At 43.1% G+C, this 22630-nt stretch overlaps 1 protein-coding gene across 16 annotated transcripts in view; it reads left to right on the top strand.

Moving 5' to 3' along the window:
* Positions 1-6023: 6023 nt before the first annotated feature.
* Positions 6024-22630, top strand: part of ATP6V0A1 (ATPase H+ transporting V0 subunit a1) — a 63863-nt gene continuing 47256 nt past the window's right edge. For 11 of the 16 annotated variants that reach the window (XR_010133614.1, XR_010133613.1, XR_010133612.1 and 8 more), the window contains exons 1-5: positions 6059-6161; positions 8046-8209; positions 13620-13698; positions 15205-15302; positions 17313-17441. Coding sequence is in view for 12 of the 16 variants with exons in the window: in XM_031011763.3 (XP_030867623.1) it covers positions 8093-8209; positions 13620-13698; positions 15205-15302; positions 17313-17441 (423 nt within the window). In the remaining 4 variants the exon portion in view is untranslated. Of the gene's footprint in view, positions 6382-8045; positions 8210-13619; positions 13699-15204; positions 15303-17312; positions 17442-22630 lie in introns of all 16 variants that reach the window. The other 5 variants (XM_031011764.3, XM_031011762.3, XM_055388099.2 and 2 more) reach the window with 5 other exon arrangements.

Below are 22630 nucleotides of genomic sequence, written 5' to 3'. Positions count from 1 at the left end.
TAGAAAAAAAGAAATGGGTCGGGCGCCGTGGCTTATGCCTGTAATCCCAGCACTTTGGGAGGCAGAGGCAGGCAAATCGCCTGAGGTCAGGAGTTTGAGACCAGCCTGACCAACACAGTGAAACCCTGTCTCTACTAAAAATACAAAGATTAGCCAGGTGTAGTGGTGTGCACCTGTAATCCCAGCTACTCGGGAGGTGGAGGTTATGGTGAGCCAAGATCGCAGCCCTGCACTCCAGCCTGGGTGACAGACCAAGACCCCATATCTTAAAAGAAGAAAAGAAAATTTTACTAAGTATATACTGAATACCAGGTACCAAAATAGGCAGTGAGAATACAATAAGTGAGATACGCAGGGTCCCTTCTCTTGGAGCTTTATGTTCTACTGAAAGTTAGATCTCTCCTTTGAACATTGAATCAACTAGATCTTTTCTATTAGAATTTTCCGATGTATTCATTCCACGTCTCCCTTTCTTTCTCGAAGTCACTAGAAACCCAATATAGAAACATTTGCCAGATTTTTCCACTTCAGAAATCTCGAACTAGTTTCTCACTTTCCTGGACAAATATTTCAGGTCTAGTGTCACAGACATTTTTCAGCCTTGTGTCACTCAACCCTTTCCCTCATTCCCATCCCAAGATTTCTCATGTTTTCCAAATTTCATTTCCTTAAAAAGCCTCTTTGCATAGCATTCTTAACTTCCACAAGTTAAGAGGCTCACTGCCTCATGTGCCTGTCACAGGAGTCATGAGGGTTGCATAAAATAAAATGTTACATGCCTTAGGCTCATTTATATCTCCTTGTCCATGCAATCATTAGCAGAGCTTCAGAGGAAGTCTCAAAATCTATTAGGTTTTTACTTTTTACCAAAAGGCCTTTATCTTAAACACTCACAGGTTTGAAAGTAAAAGCAGAAGTATTTTAAGGAACTCAGAGTGAAGTTGTAAAAGGGACTACTTCTATGGAAACAAACTGCTAATCAACAGGTCACCTAAAGGTTGTAGTAGTAGAATTGTCTCAATGAACGCTCATATCAGATTCTTGGTAGAACAGTTTTAAGAATCAGAATTCATTTTCACATAAAAAGAAAACTTTTAAAAATGGAATTCTGGTTGCAAAAAGGAAAACATAGGGCAGGTGTGGTGGCTTACGCCTGTAATCTCAGGACTTTGGGAGGCAGAGGAGGGCAAATCACTTGAGGTCAGGTGTTAGAGACCAGCCTGGCCAACATGGTGAAACCCTGTCTCTACTAAAAATACAAAAAAATTATCCGGGCGTGGTGGCAGGCCCTGTAATCCCAGCTACTCGGGAGGCTGAGGCAGGATAAATGCCTGAACCCAGGAGGCAGAGGTTGTAGTGAGACGAGACTGCGCCACTGCACTCCAGTCTGGATGACAGAGTGAGACTCCGTCTCAAAAAAAAAAAAAAAAAAAAAAGAAGAAAAGAAAAAAAAATTCATGTATAACGGGGAACCTGTGAAGGTGGCCTCATTTGGAAATAGGATATTTGCAGATGTAATCAGGTTAAGATGGGATCATACTGGATTAAGTGGTGCCCTAATCTAATGGCTGGTGCCCCTATAAGAAGAGGAGAATTTGCCTACAGACAGAGACACGTAGAGAAGGCCGGGTGCAGTGGCTCACTCCTGTAATTCCAGCACTTTGGGAGGCTGAGGCGGGTGGATCACTTGAGGCCAGGAGTTCGAGACTAGCCTGAGCAGTATGGCGAACCCCCGTCTCTACTGAAAATACAAAAATTAGCTGGGCGTGGCGGTGCACACCTGTAATCCCAGCTACTCAGGAAGCTGAGGCAGGAGAATTGCTTGAACCTGGGAGGTGGAGGTTGCAGTGAGCTGAGATTGCGCCACTGCACTCGTCTGGGCGACAGAGCAAGACTCTATCTCAAATAAAAAAAAAAAAGACATATAGAAGAAAGAATACCATGTGACGATGGAGGCAACAATTGAAATGATGCATCTATAAGCCAAGGAACACCAAGGATTTCTGGCAACCACCAGAAGCCAGGAAGAGGGAAGAAAGGATTCTTTCCCAGAGCCTTTGGAGATCCCATGCTCTGCAGACACCTTAATTTCAGACTTCTAGCCTCCGCTGTGAGAGAATAAATTTCTGTGTTTTTGTTTTTTTGAGACAGGGCCTCACTGTGTCACCCAGGCTGAAATGCACTGGCTCAATCACGGCTCCCTGCAGCAGCATCAACCTCCCTGGCTCAGGCTCAAGCCATCCTCCCACTTCAGCCTCCTGAGTAGCTGGGTCTACAGGCACGTGCCACCAGGCCCAGCTAATTTTTTTTTTTTTTTTACAGACGTGGGTCTTGCTGTGTTGTCCAGGCTGGTCTCAAACTCCTGGGCTCAAGCCATCCTTCTGCCTCGGCCTCCCACAGTGCTGGGATAACAGGAGTGAGCCACCGTGCGTGGCTGATTTCTGTTGTTTTTTGTTTTTTTGAGACAGAGTTTTGCTTTTTCGTCCAAGCTGGAGTGAGGTGGCGCAATCTTGGCTCACTGTAGCCTCTGCCCCCTGGGTTCAAGTGATTCTCCTGCCTCAGCCTCCCAAGTAGCTGAGACTACAGGCGCCCACCACCACGTCCTGCTAATTTTTGTATTTTTAGTAGAGATGGGGTTTCCCCATGTTGGCCAGGCTAGTCTCGAACTCCTGACCTCAGGTGACAGGCTGGCCTCGGTCTCCCAAAGTGCTAGGATTACAGGCGTGAGCCACCTCGGCTGACCTGATTTCTGTTGTTTTAAGCGCTACCCAGGTTGTGGTTATTTGTATGGCAGCCTTAGGGAAACGAATACTGGAAGCCTGTGGAGAAGACACTGGAGCAGATATGTATTTCAAAACACCGGGCTTAACGTTAAAACTCTCCTCTAGGCCCCATCTAGGAATCTAAGTGGGATAAGCTAACATGAGCTAGCTGATTCTTCACTGGTGGAAATTTGGACAATTGACACGCATTCATTCAAACTAAAAATTAAAGATAAAAAACCACATTTAATAATTTCACTACAGTGACAATTCTTGTAACTTTTTGAGACTCTATCAGTTAGATCCCTACCTCTGTTCTATTCTTTTTGTGGTAGTGAAGAACTAATCTTTATAACTGTTTTTTTTTTTTCAGACTCAGTTTAGCTCTTATTGCCCAGGTTGGAGGGCAATGGCGCGATCTTGGCCACTGCAACCACCGCCTCCTGGGTTCAAGTGGTTCTCCTGCCTTAGCCTCCTGAGTAGCTGGGATTATAGGCGTGCACCACCATCCCCAGCTAATTTTTTGTATTTTTAGTAGAGACAAGTTTTCACCATGTTGGCCAGGCTGGTCTCAAACTCCCGACCTCAGGTAATCCACCCGCCTCAGCCTTCCAAAGTGCTGGGATTACAGGCGTGAGCCACCACACCTGGCTTTAATTGTTTTTTAGCCATTTTCACAAATGCTAGGGAATAGCTCGGTTTAGATACTCGGAACTGTGTCACTGGCCAAGCCTCATATGGAATTGCTCATGTCTTCTAGGGCTGTAGGTGTGGTCAACAGCATTTTAAATTTGATCTTATTGGACATATGCCTCAGTTTTACCATATCATCTGTTATATGGGGATAATAACAGTAACTGCCTCCTAATGTTGTTGTAAGGATTAAATGAGTTCGTATTTACCAAGCATGTAGAAAAGTGCCTGGCACATGGTAAATATTAATCACTGGACTCCTCTCTCTCTTGCCATTTGGGAAGTTTCTTTCTCACTGAACCATGAGCTCTCCAAGGATAAGAAGCATGTCTGTTTCATTTTCTATCCCCAGCACCTAGTACCCCTCTCTGGCACACAGTAGGCCCTCAGCAAGCATCTGCTGCCTAAAAGGCACTATCAAGCAGGCAGTATGAAATTCCATTTCTGAGTCTTGAAGAAGGAAGTCAGGTGGAAAAACAGATATGAGTCCTACACATAAACGTTTAAGCTTGACAACACGCAAGACCGTCAAGGAAGACAGCATGGAGGGAAAATAAATAGAACACTGAGGAAAGATTGATGGCAGGAGATGGAAGCAAACAGAAAAGGAGTTCTGAAACAATGTTCTTTCAAAGAAGCCGTGAAAAGAGTTCAAGGGAATTGAAGTAAGTCCACAGGAAAGGCTGTCTTAAAAGTGGAGTATGAAAAATTTGTGGTTAGCAAGCAGCTGACTGAGGTTAATTTTTTTTTAAGTCTCAGAGGAAGGAAATGACATTGTGTAACAGTTTTCTCTAACTTGGCAGGCTTTCAAATGTGGGTCCCGATCTGTCTTGCCAGAAGGGTTGAGAGCTAGGGAGCAGGGAGAAGGAGGGTATGGGTCTCTCCAAGACTCTGTCTTAAGAAGGTTGTATTGAAGTCAGGTTATATCTTCACTCACAATATGAGACAATAAATTCAAATAAAACGTCCATTTTTGTCCCCTTATTATTTTGTTTAGGCTGGTAAAGCAGGTTTGATGATGTTTTTGTCAGGTTGACAAAATTATCAGCAACAAGTTTTTATCTGGAATATCTCCCTCATTACACTTGAATTTCAACAGAGTTCCACCACCCAGGAAGACAGAATAACCGGTTTTCTGAGTTTTTCCTGATACGATTCTGGTTATCATAAACGACCTGAGATCCCTACTCTTCTTTAAAAGGGCAAGAAAAGGGAATCAATATCAATATTTGATAATGGCATTTAAAAAATAATAGGCATCACTTTTGCGTTTAAAAAATGTTTTTCAATATTTAATTTACAAGTTGAGTACAAGCCATAAAAAATGTTTTTAAAATAAATTTGAGGAATTGAAAACTCCTAAGTGGTCAATTGAGCCCACATGAATCTACCAAACAAGACTGAAATGTACTTTCACAACATATGGTCTGATGAGGTTTTTCCTGTTAAACAGAGAAAAATAGACCCGGGGAAGTTGCTGGAAGGCATGAACCATGTACCATTTAAAGAGAGGTTTTTCATACTTATGCGAATGAGACCCTGTTAAAGACTCTACTACAGGATCTAAAGCTAGCCGCTCCCCAGTCTGGGGCTCAAATGTTCTCATCTGTAAAATAAGGGAAAAGAGAAAGGGTGGTATATGTGTCTGCGTATTAATTATTTGGGTGTGTGTGTGAATTCTTTGGATATGAAAATAAAGAGAGAAGACATTAATTATTTGGGTGCGTATGTGTGAATTAATTCTTTGGATATGAAAATAAAGAGAGGGCCGGGCGCGGTGGCTCACACCTGTAATCCCAGCACTTTGGGAGGCCGAGGCGGGTGGAGGCCAGGACCAGTCTGGGCAACATGGCAAAACCCCATCTCTACAAAAAATACAAAAATAGCCGGGTGGCGTGGTGCGTGCCTGTAATCTCAGCTACTAGGGAGGCTGAGGCAGGAGAATCGCCTGAACCCGGGAGGCGGAGGCTGCAGTGAGCTGAGACTGCGCCACTGCATTCCCGCCTGGGAAACAGACCATCTTAAAAAAAAAAAAAAAAGGCCAAGCGTGGTGGCTCACGCTTGTAATCCCGACACTTTGGGAGGCCAAGGCGGGTGGATCGCGAGGTCAGGATTCGAGACTCAGCCTGGCCAACATAGTGAAACCCCGTCTCTACTAAAAATAAATAAATAAATACAAAAATTAGCCGGGCATGGTGGTGCGTGCCTGTAGTCCCAGCTACTTGGGAGGCTGAGGCAGGAGAATCGCTTGAACCCGGGAGGTGGAGGTTGCAGTGGGCCGAGATCACGCCACTGCACTCCAGCTTGGGCAACAGAATGAGACTTCAAAAAAAAAGAAAAGAGAAAAGACAACCTACCCCAGTATAAGGGGTAAGAAAAAGGATTCAGGGAGGCTCAGGAACTTAAGGCCTCGAGCACCTGCACCTCCAGCCCCATCCGCTAACCCTCCCCAGCCTGGAGACACAGCACACAGGCCAACATGGCGTCAGCACGCTGGGTCTCGCCTGCGACCCCCGTGACTCCGCACTGCTGCAGCCCGGGCGAGGCCGCACCCCATTGGCCAACTGCAATGAGGTCATTGCGGGGGCGGGGGCCGGCGGCGGCGCAGGGGCGGGGCTTTGCGGACGCAAGCACGTCGAAGCGCTGCTCCCGGAGCCGCGGAGGCTGCGGGTTTGGCTGCGGCGGTTGCTGTGGCGGAGGTTGGAGGTGAGCGGGGGCTGTGGGTTTAGCGCAACAGGGAGCGGCCCTCGATGGACGTAAGAAATCCTTCTAAGAGCGCCCTTGATTGTCAGAGGAATTAGCGGGGATCTGACGTCTTCGAGATAAAATGGGGGTTCGCCCCCTCCTTGGGCACCCCTCCTCTGCCCTGAGGAACCGGAGGCTCACTGCCCTTTGGAAGCCCCGAATCTCTTCCCTGCTTTAAGGGGTAGGCGGAGGAACCGGAGGTTATTGGATAGGCAGAAGAATTTAGGGGGCTTCTTAAAGGGTTTCTCAGTTTGGGGGTTTTCCTCTCCTTTTTTCCCATCTCAAGGTAGATGAGCCTGAGTCCAGAGAATTCCTGCTCATTGGGTAGACAGGAAATGAAGCAGGTGAATACCGTGGGAGGAGGCGAGGACCGGATGACAGGAGTGAGATTCTTCGAGGCAGGGCGCGGGGGCGCTGTAGTTGGACTCATCTTTTGCAGAATTGCTGTTTCTTCATATCTTGTTTTGTGAGCGTCCAGAACTACTTTGGCCTAATTAGTTTTCTGTTAGCCTCCATTGCTATAGAGATATTCTTGGGAGACCTATAATCATTAAAGAGCAGGAGGAGGGAGGCGACTCGTTGGAGGCTTATCATTATCCACAGCTCCTGAACTATGCTGACCAGGCCTAATTTTATGTGTTTAGAGGTTGTAGAATCTCTCTTTGTTTAAGGGTGGTGCCGGTAACAGCTGATTTGGATGATTCAGATGTACAGAATCTTAAAGTCAGCCTGCATATTCTCTTCAGAAGTCCTTGCTTATGTCTGAGCGTGTGTTACTGTCTTGAACATCACATGCACAAAGGTTTGTTCGTTCAGATTTCTCAAAATGTCTCCCAGCATTCCAGAAGAGTAAATCTTCCTTTGATGTGAGACTCATCTATGAGTACTCAGTATAGATGCCCTTATGACATTAAAAATACTGTGCATTTTTCTGAGTTTGGATACTGGACAGGCTGTGCCTTACATTAGCTGATCGAGAATAAATAATTGCAGTTTCAGGACCACTGATAGCGCCAGTTGTCTCATACCCGGCAACAGTAAGACAGCACTAAAACGAAACCTTTATTGGCTCATGAGATTTGACAGATAGAAGAATGTAATTAATCTTGAAGGTAGGGATGAGAAACAGAAAGCTGCAGAGGTGGAAGGCTTATTCTCTGTGGCTTGATAAAACTGCTTTGTCATTATCAGTGTGTTCCTGTCATGCTTGATTTGAAATTGAGCTTAATATGCAAACTGGTTGCTTTTTCCAGATGATGGTTATTTGTTTGAATTCCTAAGTGGGGAAATATTGTTTTCTGAGGAATCTGGAAGATTAAACCCTTTAGTGTAGCCATAGCTTTAGGATAGTGCCAGAACTTTGGGCTTTTAGAAATGCGCATTGTCAGTAGAAGGGAGAAGGATAGTTACAAGGCAGACATCTTTATGAGAGGGTATTGAAGGCCTCTTCTGTTTGTTTCCTGCACTAGCAAAAACAGATTGAGCAGTGTGAAAGTCACTGCCTCAATATTGTGTCCTGGGTATTTAAAGAGTTGTTTGAGGTTCCCAGTTCCTGTCTTTAATCTGGATACATTCTTATCTGTTGAGTTGCCCAAAATAATTGTCATTTGATCCTGATGTTGACTGGAATGGAAGTGACTTTTCATCTGACACTCTGTGGGACAGAATTCAGGAACTGCCTTTGCAATTTCTCCTTTCCATCTTTCTAGACAGGGTGTCAAAAACAGTTGTTGACCTGTCCTCATGGGGTGTTAGAAATGTAAATGCAAGAGCCGTAGTGGGGTGTCATTTGCTCTTAGCCCTCGTGGTAATTTCCAAAGTTATGTCATTTTCTCTTTGCTTCAGGTTGGAGAGAAATCCAGGTACTCACTTGACTGGTACCTTCTGCCACCATGGGGGAGCTTTTCCGGAGTGAAGAAATGACACTGGCCCAGCTTTTTCTACAGTCAGAAGCTGCTTATTGTTGTGTCAGTGAATTAGGAGAACTTGGAAAGGTTCAGTTTCGTGACGTAAGTAGTTGTGGGGCTGCGACTTGATTACTGCTGAACTCTATTGCTATCGTGGTCAGATGCCTTATGATGAATGTTTTGTTTTTTATTTGCAAAAATAACATTATAGCACTGGCTTCCTATTGGCAGAATGCACATTTTGAGTTGTCTTTCTAAAGGTGAGAATGTTTTGTGCCAATCTTTACATGCTTTTGCTAGCTCCCACTTTCAGAACAGTCCTAAGCATTCTCCAGGTAATTGTTTGGGATGCAGGGAGAGGTTACCAAACTAACCTGATCAAGGCTTTCACTTGCTAAATAGCAAGGTATTTAAAAAAATATATTGCAGTTTTTCCATGTAGTAGGACATTTAAAAAAAATAAAATTTGAGGTATCCAGCTATAGATATATAGTATATAAATAAGCATATACTGAATATTCATTATTTTGGAATATTATACTGGGCACTTGGAGAAGCTATCTAAAGAATATGGACAATCTAGCCTGGGTACAGTGGCTCACGCCTATAATCCTAACACTTTGGGAGGCTGAGGTGGGCGGATCGGGAGGTCAGGAGTTTGAGATCAGTCTGGCCAACATGGTGAAACCCCGACTCTACTAAAAATACAAAAAAAAATTAGCATGGTGGCGCAGGCCTGTAATCCCAGCTACTCGGGAGGCTGAGGCAGGAGAATCGCCTGAACCTGGGAGGCGGAGGTTGCAGTGAGCCGAGATTGTGTGATTGCACGCAGCCTGGGCGACAGAGCGAGACTCCGTCTCAAACAACAACAACAAAAAACTTGTCATCCTTAATTTGCAGTTCTTCATCTGGTCCTATGTTGTCCCTCTGCTTAACATCTATTGGCTCTATTCAGCCGTCTTTTCTTTTACTTATGCTATACTTCAGTCATACAAAAAAAAAGAGATAGGGGCCAGGTGCAATGGCTCACACCTGAAATGCCAGTACTTTGAGAGGCCAAGGCAGGAGGATCGCTTGAGCCCAGGAGTTGGAGACCAGTCTGGGCAACATAGGGAGATCCCGTCTCTGCCAAAAAAAAAAAAAAAAAATGCCGGATGTGGTGGTACATGCCTGTGGTCCCAGCTGCTTGGGAAGCTAAGGTGGGAGGATCGCTGAAGCCCGGGAGGTCGAGGCTGTAGTGAGCTGTGATTATGCCACTGCACTCCAGCCTGGGTGACAGAGCATGACACTGTCTCAAAACCAAAAAAAAAAAACAGAGGTGGGGGGAATATTATAATGACCACCTATGTTTTTACTATCTGCTTAAGAGGGAAACATTCCGTGTATAATTGAAACCTCTGTTTCTCTTTGCTCCATGCCAGTCCTTTCTTCCACCCCAGAGGTAACCCGTACAGTGATTTGTTTTGCTTTTATTTCTCCTATGTGTAGTTTTTGTTGTTGTTGTTGTTGCTTTTCTTTTTGAGACAGAGTCCACTCTGTCGCCCAGGCTGGAGTGCAGTGGTGCGATCTCAGCTCATTGCAGCCTCCGCCTCCCAGGTTCAAGCAATTCTCCTGCCTCAGCCTCCTGAGTAGCTGGGACTAAAGGCATGCACCACCATGCCCAGCTAATTTTTGTATTTTTAGTAGAGACGGGGTTTCACCACATTGGCCAGGCTGGTCTCGAACTTCTGACCTCTGGTGATCCACCTGCCTCGGCCTCCCAAAATGCTGGGATTACAAGCATGAGCCACCATACCTGGCCAACAGATATTTCAGTTTCTTCTAGTTCTGTTAATTTTTTTTCAATAATAAAATTTATAACATTAAGAAAAAAATAGAGATGGGGGTCTCGCCATGTTACCCAGGTTGGTCTTGAACTCCTGGACTCAAGCGGTCCTCCTGCCTCAGCCTCCCAAAGTGCTAGGATTACTGGTGTGAGCCACTGTGCCTGGCTGAAATGTACACATCTTAAGAGTACAATTTGCTGAATTGATAACTTTATATACCTCTGTAACCAGCACCCCAATCAGGATATGGAACATTTTTTTTTTTTTTTTTTTTTTGGAGACAGAATCTTGCTCTGTCGCCCAGGCTGGAGTGTAGTGGTGTGATCTTGGCTCATTGCAACCTCCGCCTCCTGGGTTCAAGCAATCCTGCCTCAGCCTCCTGAGTAGCTGGGACTACAGGCGCACACCGCCGAGCCCGGCTAATTTTTTTTTTCTATTTTAGTAGAGATGGAGTTTCACCATGTTGCCCAGGCTGGTCTCGAACTCCTGACCTCAGGTGATCCACCCCCCCTCAGCCTCCCAAAGTGCTAGGATTACAGATGTGAGCCACCAGGCCCAGACTGAACATTTTCATCAGTCCAGAAAAGTATCTGTGTCTACTGCTAGTCAGTTGCTACCCTTCATAGGTAACCTCTGTTTTGATTGCTGTCATCATAGGATTAGTTTTCCCTGTTCTTGAATTATATGTAAATGACTCATACATTGCAAACTCTTATGTCTGACTTCTTTCACTCAGCCTCTGTTTCTTGCATGTATCTGTAGTTCATTTTTAAAAATTGCCGAACGGTAAGTAGTTCATTGTATGATTACACCACAGTGTTTTCATCCTTTTCTTTTGTCATTACTCTTTTGGGGCTGTTATGATTAAAGCTGAAGTAAACATTATCATAAAAGTCTTTTTTTTAGTTTACAAGTTTTGATTTTTCTTAAGCAAATACAGTTGATCCTTGAAAATGCAGGGGTTAGGGGTGCCAATCTCCCCATGCAGTCAAAAATCTGCATACAATTTTGACTCCTCCAAAACTTAACTATTGATAGCCTGCTTTTGACCAGAAGCCCTAACAATTTCATAAACAGTCGATTAATACATATTTTGTATGTTATATGTATTGTACACTGTATTCTCACAATAAAGTAAGCTAGAGAAAAGAAAATACTGTTAAGAAAATCATAAGGAAGATAAACTGTATTTACTGAAAGTGGATCATCATGAAGGTCTTCATCCTTATTGTCTTTATGTTGAGGAGGCTGAGGAGGAGGAAGGGGAGGGGTTGGTCTTACTGTCTCAAGGTGGCCCAGGTGGAGGAAAATCTGTGTGTTAGTGGACCAGCAGAGTTCAAACCCACATTGTTCAAAGGTCAACAGTAACTGAGTAGTGGAATGCTCAGTCATGGGTTGGGTAGGTGTATGTTTAACTTTGTAAGAAACTGCCAACAGTTTTCCACATCTTTTAATTCCTTTTTAATAGCATTTATCACAACAAATTGTAATAATTGGTTTGTGTCCGTCTCTTCTTGTAGAGCTGAAGACTGGGACATAGCTTATTATTAATCTTAATTGCTAATAAAAATTTTTGCCTTAGATTCCTCTAATATTAATATATTGAGTTCTCAAAGAGAGAAGTGTTGAATACATGGATATGTATGTGTGTGTTTGTATTTTTTTTTTTCTCTTTTTTGAGACTGAGTCTAGTTCTGTCACCCAGGCTGGAGTGCAGTGGCACGATCTCAGCTCATTGCAACCTCCGCCTCCCGGTTTCAAGCAATTCTTCTGCCTCAGCCTTCCAAGTAGCTGGGATTACAGGTGCCCACTGCCACGCCCGGCTAATTTTTTTGTATTTTCAGTAGAGACGGGGTTTCACTGTGTTGGCCGGGCTGGTCTCGAACTCCTGACCTCATGAACTGCCCGCCTTGGTCTCCCAAAGTGCTGGGATTACAAGCGTGAGCCACCGTGCCCGGCCAATGTGTTTGTATGTTTCTATGTGTGTATGCATATAATATATATACACACATACATGATTAAGCTAATAAATTGTGTTGTTCAGCTTTTCAAAGCTAGGACATAGCTTATTCTTTGTATTTTCCCCAGTGCCTAGTTCAGTATCTGACACCTATTTGGTGCTTCATAAATGTTGAGTAAATATAGTTCTTTATTTGTGTTACTTTTATGGAATTTATCACATACTATTTTATTGGTTGGGTTCATCTTCTTCTCTGTTAGATTGCAAGCTTTTTATTTAATTTAATTAATTTATTATTATTATTTTTTGAGACACAGTCTCGCTCTGTTGCCCAGGCTGGAGTGCAATGGCACGATCTTGGCTCACTGCAACCTCTCCCTCCCAGGTTCAATTGATTCTTGTGCCTCAGCCTCCTGAGTAGCTGGGATTACAGGCATGTACCATCATGCCCGGCTAATTTTTTGTATTTTTAGTTGAGACAGGGTTTCGCCATGTTGTCCAGGCTGGTCTCGAACTCCTGAGCTCAGATAATCCTCTTGCCTCAGCCTCCCAAAGTGCTAGGATTATAGGCGTGAGCCACCGCATCCGGCCTATTTATTTTTTTGAGACAAGAGTCTCACTCTTGTCACCCAGGCTGGAGTGCAGTGGCATGATTTTGGCTCACTGCAACCTCAGCCTCCCGGGTTCAAGCGATTCTTCTGCCTTGGCCTCCTGAGTAGCTGGGGTTACAGATGTACGCTACCACGCCCGGCTAATTTTGTATTTTTAGTAGACATGGAGTTTCGCCATGTTGGCCAGGCTGGTCTTGAACTCCTGACCTCAGATGATCCGCCCACCTTGGCCTCCCAAAATGCTGGGATTACAAGCGTGAGCCACTGTGACCGGCCAGATTGCTAGCTTTTTAGTGAGTAGTTACTTGTTTTGTTTTTATTTGTATATTCCAGAACATCTGTCATATTGCTTTGAAAATTACTTATGGTGCCAGATGTGGTGGCTCATGCCTGCAATCCCAGCACTTTGGGAGGCCGAGGTGGGTGGATCATCTGAGGTCAGGAGTTCGAGACCATCCTGGCCAACATGGTGAAACCCTGTCTCTACCAAAAATGCAAGAAAATTAGCTGGGCGTGGTGGTGCGCACCTGTAATCCCAGCTACTCAAGAGGCTGAGGCAGGAGAATTGCTTGATCCTGGGAGGCAGAGGTTGCAGTGAGCCAAGATCACGCCATTGCACTCCAGCCTGGTGACAGAGCAAGACTCTGTCTCAAAAAAAAAAAAAGCAATTACTTGTGGTGTATGAATGAATAAACTAAAGCCTGTCACTGAGAAGGTGAAGGCCTTGGGACAGAAAAACAAGAGAAGTTCCTCTTGTGCTTGGAAAGAAAGAAGGAAAACCAGAAAGAGCTTCTGTGATATTCATTGCCCAAATTTTAGGTGGTGGGAAGGAAGCTCACTGAGACTTTTGCCTAGGAAGAACATTTTTGTACCATTGTGTTTTACCTAATTTGCCTCCATTCCAGTAATGTTGCAGCAACAAGGGAGGAAGTTTTTATCCTTAGCTGGTGTGACTGGCCATAAAGCAGTTTTTTTGGATCAGTAGACAGTTTTGATTAGTGTTGCATCATGCATTGACACAAAATTAGTTTTTCGCTTTGCAGAATGTGTTGCTTGAGAAACAGAAGAAATAGATACAATATTTCAATGTTTGGTATTGTGTTTTTATTTTTCAGTTAAATCCAGATGTGAATGTTTTCCAACGGAAATTTGTGAATGAGGTTAGAAGATGTGAAGAAATGGATCGAAAGCTTCGTATGTGCACTTTGGTCTTGTGTAATGTTCCTTTAATGAATCATTTGTCTTAGATTAGTGACATTAGTCCTCTTAATAGAGGAAGAAAATGTTATAAGAGAAAAGGGAAAAATCTTGCAGTTAAGATGCCAAGGTGTATTTCTCGTATACGAGTAGATTTTGTGGTCTTTGGGCTAAGTAGTGCTTAATGGAAACCTCGTTTGAAATAACATGCTGCAAACTGAAAACTGGTTTTTTTTTGTGAGATTTTAATAACAAAACTACATTATAGAATTTTGAGAAATAGGACCCAGCACACCATCAGTTTTTGTCAGCAGAGCCACCTTTTAATTTGAGCTATTTAAGAGGGAAGAAACTGGCCGGGCCCGGTGGCTCACACCTGTAATCCCAGCACTTTGGGAGGCTGAGGCGGGTGGATCACGAGGTCAGGAGATCGAGACCATCCTGGCTAACATGGTGAAACCCTGTCTCTACTGAAAATACAAAAAATTAGCTGGGTGTGGTGGCAGGCGCCTGTAATCCCAGCTACTGGGGAGGCTGAGGCTGGAGAATGGCATGGACCCGGGAGGCAGAGCTTGCAGTGAGCTGAGATCGCACCACTGCACTCCAGCCTGGGCGACAGAGCGAGACTCCGTCTCAAAAAAAAAAAAAAGGGAGGAAACTAACATTTATCTAAGTTCTCTTGAGGGCTAGGTTGCTCATATACATTACTTTATTCATTCTCCATAACATTCCTTCAAGATGGGTATTATCTTATTTAATAATTGAGGAAACTAAAGATCAGAGAGGCTTAATGACTTGCCCTAGATCATAAACAGTTATGATGGAATCAGTATTTGAAGTCAGGTTGCTCTCTCTGGCTCAAAAATCCATGATCTTGCCACTCTACTAAGCCAGCTTATGGTTAGCTGATAAGTGAATTTGGTCCCCACTCTAAAAAACAGTTGTAGTTGTTACCTGAAACACTCTTCTCTTCTGGTATTTTGTGTCGTTATTACCTGTTGTGCTTTTTCATTTTTATTTTTTATGCTTAAAACTGACCTGATTGTTTTCAAATTTAATGAACCCCTTTAGATCTAGAGTTGTCTCACTAGTGTGTTAAGTGTCAAATATTCTATTGCATTATACTCTTCTTCATAACTCTGCTTTGCCAATAATATCTATAAGCAGAACTGTCATACTTTGGAGTGGCATTCGCGTGTGGAGGAGAGGTGTGGCCTTGAAGGCCAGTGTTAAGACCTGAAGAAGGAAAGAAGGCAGTTGTGGGATGACCACCCTTTGGAGTAGCTTTAGAGAATGTGAGGAAGGAGAAAGAGGGATGTGGAGAAAAAAGGTGCTTCTTTCATATTAAAAGATATTATATCTTTTATATATATATATATATAAAGTATCTTTTTTAAATAAAACTTTTTGTAGCCAGGTCTTAGATGTTAATTGTTTTCCTTAAATAATGGCGATTACGAGCATGTGCAGTTAGACATGAATGTTTTGATTCTGTCATTTTAGGATTTGTTGAGAAAGAGATAAGAAAAGCTAACATTCCGATTATGGACACCGGTGAAAACCCAGAGGTTCCCTTCCCCCGGGACATGATTGACTTAGAGGTAAACACTTCTGGGAAAACCAGAAAAGTTTCTTTCTACTTGAACGCAGAAATTACTTTCCTGAGCAGATAGAGAGTAAAGTAATTCTTGCTAACTTTGTCAGCATTATCTACTGATTGTAAGTTTCTTGTAGGTGGGATTTTGATAGATAATATTTGTACACATTTATGGTGTACATGTGATATTTTGGTGTATACATAGAATGTGTAATGATCAAGTCAGGGTATTTGGAGTATCCATCACCTTGAGTATTTACCATTTCTATGTGTTGGGAACATTTCAATTCTTCTCTTCTAGCTATTTTGAAAGATATACAGTACATTGCTGTTAACTATAGGCACCCTGCTCTGCTATTGAGCATTAGAACTTATGCCTTCTATCTAACTGTATGTTTGTCCACATTAACCAACCTCTCTTCATCCCCCCCACAAACCCACACACCCTTCATAGCCTCTGGTATCTATCATTCCACTCCCTACCTCTATGAGATCAACTTTTTTAGCTCCCACATATGAGTGAAAACTTGTATTATTTGTCTGTGCCCTGCTTATTTCGCTTAACATAATGACCTCCAGTTCCATCCATGTTGCTGCAAATGACATGATTTTATTCTTTTTTTATGGCCAGACCATATGAATCCCCTCTTTTATGGTGACAAACAACACTCAAACAGTATTATATGCCACTAAGTAAATGTTTATTGGTTTATCGAAACCTTATTGGAGTAAGTTATCTACTATTTTATTTTATTTTATTTTATTTTATTTTTGAGACATAGCTATCACCTAGGCTGGAGTACAGTGACCCCATCTTGGCTCACTGCAACCCCTGCCTCCCAGGCTCAAGCAGTTCTAGTACCTCAGCCTCCAGAGTAGCTGAGACGATAGCTGTGTGCCAACATGCCTGGCTAATTTTTTTGTATTTTTTGTAGAGATGGGATTTTCCCATGTTGGCCAGCTTGATCTCGAACTCCTGACCTCAAGCAATCTGCCTGCCTCAGCCTCCCAAAGTACTGAGATTACAGGTGTGAGCTACCACACCTGGCCTATCTACTAGTTGGTTAATCTTGCAATCTTGCAGACTAAATGGGCAGCCAGTAGACTTCTCAGTAATTATTTTATCCATCTGAAATCGCCTGAGAAAGTTACCAAGTATACAATAGAATGTGTAAACAAAGAAAGACTGTTTTTTTGACTTCTACAATGACTTAGAAAGGAAAGACTTTTTTTTTTTTTTTTTTTTTTTTTTCAGACAGAGTCTTGCTCTCTCACCCAGCCTGGAGTGCAGTGGTGCGATCTTGGCTCACTGCAACCTCCGCCTCCCGGGTTCAAGCCATTCTCCTGCCTCAGCCTCCCAAGTAGCTGGGATTACAGGCATGCACCACTGCACCCAGCTAATTTTTTTTTGTATTTTTAGTAGAGACGGGGTTTCGTCATGTTTGGCCAGGCTGGTCTTGAACTCCTGACCTCAGATGAGCCACCCACCTCAGACTCCCTAAGTGCTGGGATTACCAGGAGTGAGTCACCATGCCCGGCCAGGAAAGACTATTTATTTATTTATTTATTTATTTATTTATTTATGAGATGGAGTTTTGCTCTTGTTGCCCAGGCTGAAGTACAGTGGTGTGATCTTGGCTTACTGCAACCTCCACCTCCCGGGTTCAAGTGATTCTCCTGCTTCAGCCTCCCAAGTAGCTGGGACTACAGTCGTGCGCCAGCACGCCCAGCTAATTTTGTATTTTTAGTAGAGACGTGGTTTCACCATTTTGGTCAGGCTGGTCTCGAACTCCTGACCTCAAGTGATCCACCTGCCTCAGCCCAGGAGAGATTATTTTAAGCAAAAAAATTTCTATAAAGAAAATTGCTCTAGTAAAATCACAGTATTTGCTAGGCAAGTCCAAGATCTCTTTGAACTATCGGCTTGGCAACAGTTCTGTGGGATGAATTCATTTAATGTCTTTCAGAGCAAACATATTGAGCTTAGCTTAATATATTTTCTTATTTCGTCTAGGCCAATTTTGAGAAGATTGAAAATGAACTGAAGGAAATCAACACAAACCAGGAAGCTCTGAAGAGAAACTTCCTGGAACTGACCGAATTAAAATTTATACTTCGCAAAACTCAGCAATTTTTTGATGAGGTCAGACTATTGTTTCTTTTAGTATTTGAGCAGCTGATATTACACTCACACAAGTGGGCCATATTTTTATTCCAGTAATTATTTTAATTTGCTAGTTTGGAAGCAATGCCATTTTTGCACCCTGTTTTAGTTAAAGAAATGTGAGATTATGTTCCATTTTTCATGCAGTACACAACCAGCCATGGTTTTGCATTTTTTCACATTTTCTTCAATTTTTCATCTCAATATGAGGAAAAGAACCCTGAAGTAGTTGTATAAACATAGTTAGTATAAATTTTTACATTATATGTATACTTATAAGGTAAGTATATGCTTAAGGTCAAAGCTGAGGAAGCAAACATTTGGTTATAGACAAAATTATAACAAAGGTTTAATCACCAAACCTTTTGTCATCAAATTTTTATTTCATTCTCTATGTTTGCTTATAAACCTTCCAGCACATTTTTCAGTACTTCAGATAGCACACATCACACTAATTTTTCAAGAGTTTTTCATTGTATTTATTGTATGGAAAATATTGGTAGGATGCTTGTTTGAAACTTCTGGATTATCACATAAACTTAGATGCATTACCTCAGAGGGAAAAATGTTAGTAAAGTTCTTGGGTTAAATATGTAGGTGAGGCCAGGCATGGTGGCTCATGCGTGTAGTCCCTGCACTTTGGGAGGCCGAGGCAGGTGGATCACCTGAGGTTAGGAGTTCGAGATCAGCCTGGCCAACATGGTGAAACCCGGTCTCTACTAAAAATACAGAAACTAGCCGGGTGAGGTGGTGGTTGCCTGTAATCCCAGCTACTCGAGAGGCTGAGGCAGGAAAATCATTTGAACCTGGGAGGTGGACGTTGCAGTGAGCTGAGGTTGCTCCACTGCACTCCAGCCTGGGCGACAGAGTGAGACTCTTATCTCAAAAAAAAAAAATGTAGGCTGGGCGCGGTCGCTCATGCCTGTAATCCCAGCACTTTGGGAGTCCGAGGCGGGTGGATCACGAGGTCAGGAGATCGAGACCATCCTGGCTAACACGGTGAAACCCCGTCTCTGCTAAAAAAAATACAAAAAATTAGCCGGGCATGGTGGCGGGCGCCTGTGGTCCCAGCTAATCAGGAGGCTGAGGCAGGAGAATGGCGTGAACCCGGGAGGCGGAGCTTACAGTGAGCTGAGATCGCACCACTGCACTCCAGCCTGGGCGACAGAGCAAGACTCTGTCTCAAAAAAAAAAAAAAAAAAAAATGTAGGTGACTTGGTTGGGCATGGGGCATGGTGGCTCACACCTGTAATCCCAGTACTTTGGGAGGGTGAAGTGGGCAGATCACTTGAGCCCAGGAGTTCAAGATCAGCCTGGGCAGCATGGTGAAACCCCGTCTCTACAAAAAATACAAAAATTAGACAGGCATCATGGTGCACACCTGTAGTTCCAGCTACTCGGGAGGCTGAAGTGAGGGGATTGCTTGAGCCCAGGAGGCAGAGGTTGCAGTGAGCAGAGATTAAGCCACTTTACTCCAGCCGGGGGGACAGAGCAAGACTGTCTCAAAAAAAAATGTAGGTGACTTAGTCCAGGTGACAATGTGCTGAGGTGACTCCATGGAAAGGATCTGGAGCAAGGCTTCCAGAATGCTCCCTTCTCCTAACTCAGTCTGGGGAGGAGTCTTAGCTTTCAACTTGGATGTGGTTTTTCTGATGGCCTAAAGTACAGTAACTGTCTTCTTGACAGGTGTCTTTGCCACCAGATTGACAATATTAGACACTTTAGGGATTGTTACAATCACTGTTCAATGTGCCTTCCCATAAAGTTCTTTCATTCCTTTGCTCAACAAGAAAACTTGGCAAAGCTTTTAAATATAGAGGCCCTTTTTTTTTTTTTTTTTTCGAGACAAAGTCTCACTGTGTTGCCCAGGCTGGAGTGCAGTGGAGTGATCTTAGCTCACTGCAACCTCCACCTCCCAAGCTCAAGCAATTCTCTTGCCTCAGCCTCCCGAGTAGCTGGGATTACAGGTGCTCACCACCACCCCCAGCTAATTTTTGTATTTTCAGTAGAGACAGCGTTTCACCATGTTGGCCAGGCTGGTCTCGAACCCCTAGCCTCAAGTGATCCATCCACCTGTCTCCCAAAGTGCTGAGATTACAGGTGTGAGCCACTGTGCCTGGTAGAGTCCCATTTTAGTTAGCATCTGCTGTGTTCTCAGTTGTACTTTAAATTTATATATATAGTTTTTATTTTTATTTTTTATTGTTTTTAGGCTGGGCGCGGTGGCTAAAGCCTATAATCCCAGCACTTTGGGAGGCCGAGGCAGGGGGATCACGAGGTCAGGAGTTCAAGACCAGCCTGACCAACATGGTGAAACCCCCTCTCTACTAAAAACACAAAAATTAGCCAGGCATGGTGGCGGGCGCCTATAATCCCAGCTACTCATGAGGCTGAAGCAGGAGAATTGCTTGAACCGGGGAGGCGGAGGTTATAGTGAGCTGAGATCGCACCACTGCACTCTAGCCTGGGCGAAAGAGCGAGACTCCATCTCAAAAAAAAAAATTGTTTTTACCTGCCTCATCTCAGAAATTTTTCTCTTTTGAGGGGAGGTCAAATATCCAGAATTCTCTAGACTGGAGCAGGGGTTTTTCAAACAACAGCAGCAGACTCACCTGTAATCTTGTCAGAAGTATGAATTATCAGTCTCCACCCTAGACTTACTGAATCAGACACTGTGGGAGTTAGGCCTAGCAGTCTGTATTTACCAGGTGATCCTGAGGCATGCTAGTTTGAAAACTGCTGGGCTAGAGAAAGTCTGCTGAGGATGTGATACATTCCTCACTAATTTAAGGATTTGACTCAGAAGCCATTTAATTAAAAGGATCTGCTGGGTCAAGGGAAAGGGGAAAAACTCATATGAATTTAATTGCCTGGTCCTTTCAAGAGTCAGAAGGTACAAATATTTATTTAGTTTGCTCACGGAGTCGAGAATTTTGAGACTAGTGGTAACTTCTTTCGCCAGTCCCTAATGACATCATGTTAGAGGGTGTGGGACAGTGTGATTAACTCTAAGTGTTTAAGGTCTTTTGCAATAGGCATCGCCACTTAAGCTGTATGTTTTTAATGAACCTGGAATTCCAGCATGCTCACTGCCCAGACATTATTGTATTTTTGTTCACTAATTCACTGAGCATATAATGAGCACCTACTCATTGTGAGACACAAGATGAGTAAGACATGGTCCCTGTGTTCAAGGAATGTATCATTCAGTCTTAAGAAACACCTCAGAACATGACGCTTTCATATGCTCACAGATGTGTGCTTTTCTAAACATATCCAAGCTGCTACCCACAGATCTGATGTAAACCTGGCCTTGTAGTCAGAGCTCAGCTACCTTTTAGCATTATTTGGAGCTTAATTCTTTTACCTTCCCTGTCCCCATTTTTTTCCCTTTTGATATACTGTTTAGTTTACTGCTGAGATATTGCTATCTCATATGAAAATGTCTTTCAAGACCTCGTAAGTTTAAGAATGAGAGCCAGCTTCCTATTATGGTTCATTTTTGGAGAAATTCCGAATAAAGACTGATAGATGGATTCCCTTAAGGGAAATAATTATTTAAACTATTAATTTTCTAATGAAAAGAACTTAGTAAAAATGAAAATAAGAGGAACCACTTGGAAAAATGATATTTTAAAATCATAATTTATGGATTTAGGAATTTTATTTTGTGAATAATAAGTCTAAACACTAAATGCCTATTTTGAGAAGGCAGACTCTAAGTCTTCATGATCTATGTGCCCTATTCATGCTGGGGTTGTTTTCCCGCTCCTATTTTTTTTTTTTTTTTTTTTGAGACAGAGTCTCACTTTGTCATCCCGGCTGGAGTGCAGTGGTGCGATCTTGGCTCACTGCAGCTGCCGCCTCCCGGGTTCAAGCGATTCTCCTGCCTCAGCCTCCCGAGCAGCTGTGACTATAGGTGTGTACCACCATACCCAGCTAATTTTTGTAGTTTTAGTAGAGACGGGCATTTCACCATATTGGCCAGGCTGGTCTCGAACTCTGACCTCGTAATCTAGCTGCCTCAGCCTCCCAAAGTGCTGGAATTACAGGTGTGAGCCATCGCACCCAGCCTCCCCCTCCTATTTTATTCAAAACTTTTTTTTTTTTCCAGTCTCTGGAAGTACTTAGAGCACAAGACGGTGGCTATGAGAGGTTCTCATGCTGCTTTTGTCATCAATTCCCCTTCCATTCCCAGCAGTCTCACTGCATTGCAAGAAGTCTCCTGGCAAGAACCTCTCTGCCTTGCCTGTTCTTGCACTAGCTCACAGCCTCAGCCAGGTTCCTTTCCATAGACCTTGCCCTGCTGCTGCGTAGCAGCAGGCTCAGGTGTCACTGCCACAACTTTGCATCTGCACATGTGCGTGCACTTCAAATAATGCGAAAGATAGGACACTTGGGACCCTCAAATGTTGGAAACTTAGGATTTTTAATGAGATTTTCTTCTGTGTCTGAAATTATAATATTTGCAAAGGGCCTTAAACACTACCAGTTTTAAACCCCTTATTTTGTGTAATTTGGTGACTATAATCAATAATTCACAGTAATGAGTTAGCAGAAATGGCTAAATCAGAAAATGATTCTATATTTAGGCATAGGAGTTATGATTGGCAGGGTGTGTGTAAGGTGAAAAATAAACATATATTGAATAGTCCTATGATTAAAGATGATTACAAATTTGACTTAGTCATTTCTTATCTAGGGCATTTAAAATGACTTGTTAATGATTATCCTTTTCTAAGTCTTCTTGCTTATGAAGAACTGTAAGAGCTGGAGAAATTTCTCTGCATCTTTTACCATAAGCACCATAACATATGAGAACATAAAGAAGACTGGAAAAGTAATGGTTAATGGCATGCAGATTCCCTGCTTTCCTTTCCTTCTCAGTTTTCCATCCATCTGCTTTCTTTATTTTTTTCCCATCTGCCATTTCCTTTGGGGCCTGAGTGAATACCTTAAGTAATGAAATATAATTTTTTTCTCGATGTAGATGGCAGTAATTGTTTGTTCTTGGTAATTGACATAGCTTGAACTGGATGTGCTATTTATACTTAATTGCTGTAGAAACAGAACTGAAGTTCTTCTACTTCCTTTTTGTAAGGCGTGGTTTTCAGTATCTGGATGGAGAAACCAGAGGGCATAGCAAGTAATGTAGAGGAATATTCACA

Source organism: Gorilla gorilla, chromosome 4 (genome assembly GCF_029281585.2).
Source record: "Gorilla gorilla gorilla isolate KB3781 chromosome 4, NHGRI_mGorGor1-v2.1_pri, whole genome shotgun sequence".
In the NCBI taxonomy this organism is placed as follows: Eukaryota; Metazoa; Chordata; class Mammalia; order Primates; family Hominidae; genus Gorilla; species Gorilla gorilla.
Note: the sequence above shows the minus strand (reverse complement) of the source record. Positions and strands in the feature narration are given on the sequence as shown.